Here is a 7,245-nt window from a genome sequence, read left to right as displayed (position 1 = left end):
TTACTGAGTCCTTGGGTCTGAGGTTAACTCTTATAAATGTAATTCAGACTCACACCACATCACTCCTCAACTCAAACTGTCCAAAAGCTCCCTACCTGCCCTTGTGGCAGCCTCAGCCCCAGAGATGGACCCATAATGCTCACACTGTGTGGCCCACCACCTCCCCGGGCCCCTCTTCCAGCTGGCTCACTCCACTCTAGCCCAGGGACCGCCTTGTCATTCCCTGAGGACACCAGACAAGACTCCACCTCCTGCGCCTGGTTCTAGACACCTACCTCTCAGGGCTCACTCTCTGACTTCCTTCAAGGCTCTGCTCAAACTTCACCTTCTCTGTTGAGGCCCTTCGTGACCAGCCTATTGAAAGTCACAACCCACCTCCCAACTCAGCACTCCCTCTCACTCTTCTCTGATTCATTTTGTCCACAACACACATCACCTTCCAAAATATTGCATGTCTCTCACATGTTCATTGTCTGTAAAGATCCAAGAGGGCAGCTTTATCTGTCTGTTCCGGTCACTGCGGGGTCTCTTGCAAAAACAATAGTGCCTGGCACGTGGGAGGAGCTCAGCACGTCTGTTTAACCAATGGACCGCTGCTGCCCACCTGTGCATCACCTGTGGGTGGGGCACTAGGAGCACTCCATCCTCCATGTGATCGAGCCCAGTACCTTGCACTCCTCCACTGGTCATGGCAACAACTCTATGCCCACAGCAGACATCCTGAGGCAGCTGTGACAGCTGCAGCTGCGGCCAGAACTCCTCAGGAAGCATCTGGGGAGGCCAGGAGCAGTTCCTGCTGCTGCTGCTGCTGCTGCTGCTTATGAGGTCAAACAGAATAGGAACCATAGCAGGTCAGACACAGAGGGAAACAGGAGCCAAGTGGCCCCTTCCCAGCAGCCACAGCCCACCGTGCCACAGACATTTTGTCAAACCAAAAACACAATGATCTCTCTCTCCAGAGTTATGGAAGACCCTGGGGGGCTCCAGGCCATTGTACAAAGATCACTCCTGGGGGCCTGAGTCTCGAGAAGGTCCCCAAAGATCTCATTTTCCAGTGGGTAGGATAGGGGACGCCCTGAGGTTTTGAATCTTCAGGATTCTGTGACCAGCTTCCAGAACAGAAAGGGTTGGGGCTCCTTGTGAAGGTTTTCCCTGCACTGCCCACACTGAAGGGTTCTCTAGCAGGGTAGCCAGGAACCCCTCTCCTCCCATCGTCGGGCGCCAAGCTAATCACTAGCGTGACTTTTCATATGCCGAGCCAGATTTGAGGTCCACCGGAAGGTCTTCCCACACTGCTTGCATTTGAAGGGCCTCTCTCGAGTATGAAATCTCTTGTGGCTAGCAAGTTGGGAGGTCTTACTGAAATCTTTCCCACACGTACTACATCTGTGGCACTTTTTCTCCATGGGTATGGCCTGAGGTCCGGTGAGCCTGGAGCTCTGCTCATAAGCGTCCTCACGAGATTCAAGGGGCTTCTCCCCACTTGGTTTTAATTCCTGTAAACTCACCCCTGTGTCCTGGGAGGAAGGTGGCTCGGCCAGGCTGCTTGCAGGCTGTGTCGTCCTTGTGTGTTTTCTCTGATGGATGCAGAGGGTATGTCTTCCAATGAAATCTTTCCCACACCACTGACATTTAAAAGGTCTCTCTTTAGTGTGGATTCTCTGATGATTCACAAGGCGGTAATTTCTATCGTAAGATTTCTCGCACAGGTTACATTTATAGCGCTTCTCTCCACTGTGTATTCCCTTATGATCCAAAAGACTTCTTTTACGTGTGAAGGTTTTCCCACATTCTTGGCACCAAAAACGTTTCTCTCCAGTGAGGATCTGTGGCTGCAGGTCTGGAGGGTTTCTACTCTCGTGGTACTCGTACCGTTTTTCCAAAGAGTGACCCCTCTGATGTCGGGAGAGGTTAGAACTCCATCTGAAAGTTTTCCCACACTCCCTGCACTTGTAAGGCTTCTCTCTGGTGTGAACTCTCTGGTGTATGAGGAGAAATGAGTGGTTACGAAAGGCTTTGCCACACTGGCTACATTTGAAGGGTTCCTCTGTGGTGTGACTGCTCTGAGGGGCTGGGAATACTCTGTCCTGGCTAAAAGAGGGCCCACCCTCAGGCTTTCTTTTCATGGCGTGCTGCTTCTTATGCACAATAAAGGCTGACCTGTGGGCAAACTCTTTTGCACATTCGCTACATCGGTATGGTTTCTCGCCTGTGTGGATTCTCTGGTGATTAATGAGAGATTTCTTTCTCATAAAAGTTTTCCCACACTGCTGACACACGAAAGCTTTCTCCTCAATGGGGGGCAGGCCCTGGGGCTGAGTGCAGTTGGAGGTCTCCTTGAAGTCTTCTCTACGTGTGTCTTGACTGTAGAACTTTTCTTCCTCGTGCATTCGCATATGACGAGAAAAGTTTGACCTCCACCTAAAGGTTTTCCTACACTTGGTACATTTATAGGGTTTCTCCTGGGTGTGGATCCTCTGATGTTGAAGGACATATGACTTACAGTGGAAGGATTTCCTACACTGGCTGCAGTCAAAGAGCTCCTCCCCACTTTGAGCTGGCAAATGATGATCAAACCCTGAGCCATGGGCGAGGGCTTCCTCACACTGATTGGATTCAAGAAATTTCTGATGAGTGTGGGTTTCCTGGTGTAAGTGGTAGGCAAACATGCGCTGGAAAGCTTTGTCACACAAACCGCATTTATACGGCTTCAGTCCAGTGTGGATTTTCTCATGCCGCGCCCGGTTTGAGCTCCACCGGAAGGCTTTCCCACACACCCTACATTTAAATGGTTTCTCTTGGGTGTGGAGTCTCTGATGATACGCAAGATGGGAGCTATGACTGAAGGTCCTCCCACAGTCACTGCACTTGTACGATGTCCCCACCGGATGAAGGTTCCACCCATGTTGGTGATGAGCACTAAGGCTGAAGTCCTTCCCGTGTGCATCCTTCGTAGCCCCTTTCAGGCTGGCATGAAGTTTCTGCTGCAGGCTAAGCCCGCCCATCATGCGGCGGAGCCCCTTTGTGTATTCCTTGCCGTCGTAGTGGTATGAATTGCCTCTGAAGTGTCGGCCATAACCATGCTTCAGGGATCGCTTTCTTCTGGGAACTCTCAAACGCGGAACATGTTTTACATTAAGATTATTACCGCCTTCTGATTCTTCAGGTTCTTTTCCGGTGCCGTGAATGCAACTGGTCTCTTCTTTCTTAACACTCACTTGCGTGGGGTTTCCGCATTGCTCCTTTAACCTGCTCTTCTGTTCCAAAGGTTCTCTGAGCTCTGTCTCCTCAGAAACACTCATCACCTGACTTTCTGACGGCACAGATAAGGTTTCCACTTCCTCCAAAGATTCACGTTTTAAGATGAACTTGTTTGTTTCCTTCTGGAGCTCACCTCCTGACACAAAATAAAACACAATAGAATGTACTCTTTTCCCATACTACGAACTGCCAAGAGCACCATGGGACAAAAAATCACCACGAACTTGAGTGGAAAGGCTTTTGCCTGACTAAATACCTTTACAAAATTGCAGGGAGGGACAAGGCGAAACATGGAAGCGCATCCCAGATGACAGGGAAGGGAGGGGAAGCAAGACGAGCACAGCAGCTGGACACATGCAGAAATCACACCCAGTTCACAAAAGGAAAAGGGTGGAGAGGGGAGTGTTCAGTAGCAGGAGAGGGGACAAGAACCATGGCACAAGAAAGAGCATGGTCGGGAGTCCCCAAGAGCCGAGGGCCAGGGCTCCAAGGGGAGCTCGCTGAAAGGACTGGAGATCAAGCCTACGAGAGGGTAGAAGCAGAAACAAGAAGCAGGAGTGGAATGAGGACTCCTAAGAGCAAGAAGCGGGCATTAGGGATTCGAGGGGAGTGCAGCACAGAGCTGAGGAGCATCAGTGACTGGAAAAGAGGGAACAGTGACGCCCTCCAGGGGGCAAGGACTGTTACTGAGAGGCCTTCTGGGGAAGGGGCAGAGCCAGAAATGCACGAGAAGCCTGGGGCCCAGCACTCCTTGGCGACACCGATAAGGATCTTTCTTCTAGCAAACAGTGGAGTAAGTTCCCCATGATTTACTTGGTGTAAAAGGCCTTAACAGAAGAACAGATGCTGGAGGAGCAGGATCTGGTAGGTTCTCTGGAACTCACCTGCAGGGGCAGCACCTGCATTCTCCTTAGGCTGAGCTCCCTGGACATTCAGGCCCCACGGCTCCCGTGTCTCCAACCAGGAGATCAGAGCAGGTTTGGTGAATGGCCCCACTGCAGAAGAGAAGAGAAGGGGATAGCATGGGTAAGATGGGAAGGTAGGCGAATCATACAGAACTACTCTCCAGGACCCTCTCAGGCCTACGGTTCTGGTAGGGAGAAGGGAAAGGCCAGGAAAGCAGGTGGAGGAAGCTAAGGCAGGAGGCCCAGACAGCCATTTCTAACAGCCCTGAGCAGAGACAAGACAGGCTGCAAGAGCTCACAGCCTAAGGATCAGTAGGATTCCCTGGAGGTGGGAACCATATGACAACTCAATCAGTGAAACCAGCCAACATTTTTGGGTGCCTAAATGGACTAGGAACTTGACACTTAAGGATTTTTTTTTTTAAATCACAAATCTTTTTTTTTTTTTTTTTAGATTTTTATTGGGGAACGGCCATGGTCACTGGTTACACATTGCTTTTATGCTACAATGGCAGAGTTGACTCTTTTAGGGAGGGCGTAGCTCATGGTGGCCCATGTGGGATCAAACCGGCAACCTTGGTGTTATCAGCACCACACTCTAACCATCTGAGCTAACCAGTCACCCCACATAACACTTTTAATCTTTACAATAACCCAGCATGACAGTCATTATTATCCCCGTTTTTCAAGAGAGGAGTCTGAGGTGATAAATTAAGTGATTTGGTTAGTACAGAGCTGGGATCTAACACCAGGTCAGGCCCCTTTGTGTGCACCATGTGGAAACTAATAGGGCAGAAGTAAAGGTGGGAAGAAGCGTGGGGATACTGATGCCTTACCCAGAGAAGCCAAGTTCCCGTAGTTCTCCAGCATCACTTCCCTGTACAGGTTCCTCTGAGCAGGGTTCAGCCATCCCCACTCATCCTGGGAGAAGCTCACCTCCACGTCCTTGAAAGTCACAGCCTCCTAAAAAAAAAAAACACAGCCCTATACCTTAGAGCCAGTCCACAGCTCCCAGCTTTTAGGAGGAGGCAAGGGAATGGGGTTGACTCTGCGTGAGTGCAGGATGGATCTTGTAAGGGTGAAAGAGAAGACATCATCCAGCAGAAGAGCTCTGGGCTCAAGGGAGATAATCTGGTCTCTGGGACATGGTTCTCTGGATGTGAGGTCCCTCAACAGAGAGACCCAGGACAAGGGGGAGCTGCAGCTACTCCATTAGGCAGCAACACCATGACATCACAAAGGACTGAAGGTCCTATGGCTCACCTGAGGCTGGGCTGTCACCTGGTCTCCTGGGCACCCCTCTCTTGGGGAAAGGTCAGGCACCTGGGGAGCAGGAGGATCTGAAAAAGAAAGAACCATGAGCGAGGGCAGTCCAACTTCTTGGCACCCCACTGAGAAGCCCACTCTTCCCCCACATAGAAGGACTCCTGGGCCCACGAGCAGGTATGGACTGTTGTTAAACACCCATTTCACATTTCCCCAGTGTCTGCTAGAAGCTGGGGACTGAGAAGAGAGGGGGACAACAGGAGGAGGAGCCAGGCAGACATGGGTCACAGAAGGGGTAGAAAGGACACAGAGCTAAGGACCAGGATAGAAAGGGAGTCAGTCGCATAAGAGGGCAGATGGTAAAAAGATGACACTCTAGAAAATCTGGGAAGTGTGGCATAAGGCTGGGGTCTTAGAGCCAGGTGATGAGTACCGGATTGCCCCGCCAGGAAGTCAGGCACTCCTATTTCATAGGGAGGCTCCAGGTTGTCCCCCAGAGCAGAGCCGCTCCCGAGAGGTGAAGCTGAGGACCATATCTGCGCGGCTCGCAGGGCTTCTGTACCCATCCAATGCACATCTGGGCTCTGGGCAGGGGCTGGGTCCTGGCAGGAAGAAAATGTGAGAGGGTCCCCATGGGAATCAGAAAGCAAACTCAGAGAGGAGGCCACGTGGCCAAGCTGTAAAGGGAAGAGGCCAGGGGAGGGTGACCAGGCCCTTTATTACCTTCAGGCAGAGGGGAACGGGGGAAGAGAAAGCCCAGGGAGGGCCCCCTTACCCCTCAGCCTCCCTGGGCTCTATGGCAGGCCATGGGGTGACAGGTGGAGCCCAAGTCCAGCTCGACATCAGAAAGCACCTGGCAAGTCAGTAACGGCACTGCTGTCAGACCTCAGGTGCTGCAGTGACACCCTCCCCACCAACCCTCAGCCCGTACCCCTGGCCTGGAACTTAGAAATGAAAGAGAGGAAATTCATCCCTGAGTTAAAATTGATAGATTCACAGCAGATATGCAGACGGATAATGTCTACCAAGTACAGGGCACTGCTCTAGGCACTGATATGCGAAGTGACCCCAAAGAGGCAGGATGGCTCCCAGACTGTAAACCTGACTGAAATAGCACCACCAGACAGCAATGCTAACTGTGAGGGTCTGCCACGGAACGATGCAAGAAAATGTCTCAGGTACAAAAAATGGCAGGGCCCACCCAAGCAGAAAGAGGTGGCCTTTGCCCTTGGCCTTCAAATAGTTCTGGGGTCTGAGGCAAGGCAATCCCTGATGCAGAAATTAGTATAGAAGGCTACAGCCAATGAACTTCAAGTTTTCTTGTCCTGTGGCCAAGATGTTCTCTACACTGATATGGATGCAACTAAGGCTGAGGCCATGAGACATTGGATGCCAATCTACACACTAAAGATGATAAACTCGTCACAGTAATTTATCTCCTGATCCCCCCAAGCCCTACCAAAGGGAGAATAAAGAAACAAGAATATGTAAGCACAGCCAGATGGGTTTGAGGACAAACTTTCTCAGGCCCTGGTTTCTCACATTTTGGTAATTTTGATGAACCTAAGGGTGATTCTTATCTTTATATGCATCTTCAGCATTTCTGTTCATTTTTCAGAATGAGAGGCTTTCTCCCAGCCTCTATTTTTTGTTTTTTAATTTTGAACTAGCTTTCAACCAGGTACGCCCTTTCTGCTCATGTGGCAATGCTTTTATGGATTTTTTTTTTTTTTTTAGCTGAGCCATTCTACCACCTGTTGGCAGCTCAGCGGCAGCTCAGCTCGGACCTTGAATCAAACCAGTGACCCTGTTG

At 50.8% G+C, this 7,245-nt stretch overlaps 1 protein-coding gene across 4 annotated transcripts in view; it reads right to left on the bottom strand.

Annotated features, from left to right (window-relative positions):
• Window positions 1–420: 420 nt before the first annotated feature.
• Window positions 421–7,245, bottom strand: part of ZNF445 (zinc finger protein 445) — a 23,368-nt gene continuing 16,543 nt past the window's right edge. For all 4 annotated transcript variants that reach the window (XM_019633145.1, XM_019633148.1, XM_019633162.1 and 1 more), the window contains 5 exons: window positions 5,866–6,034; window positions 5,430–5,506; window positions 5,003–5,129; window positions 4,146–4,256; window positions 421–3,397 (listed from right to left, as the gene is read on the bottom strand). In XM_019633145.1, the coding sequence (XP_019488690.1) occupies window positions 1,227–3,397; window positions 4,146–4,256; window positions 5,003–5,129; window positions 5,430–5,506; window positions 5,866–6,034 (2,655 nt within the window). In that variant the 3' untranslated portion in view covers window positions 421–1,226. The remainder of the gene's footprint in view (window positions 3,398–4,145; window positions 4,257–5,002; window positions 5,130–5,429; window positions 5,507–5,865; window positions 6,035–7,245) is intronic.

The sequence above is a fragment of the Hipposideros armiger genome, unplaced genomic scaffold (assembly GCF_001890085.2).
Source record: "Hipposideros armiger isolate ML-2016 unplaced genomic scaffold, ASM189008v1 scaffold_18, whole genome shotgun sequence".
In the NCBI taxonomy this organism is placed as follows: Eukaryota; Metazoa; Chordata; class Mammalia; order Chiroptera; family Hipposideridae; genus Hipposideros; species Hipposideros armiger.
This window is presented reverse-complemented; position numbering and strand designations above follow the sequence as displayed.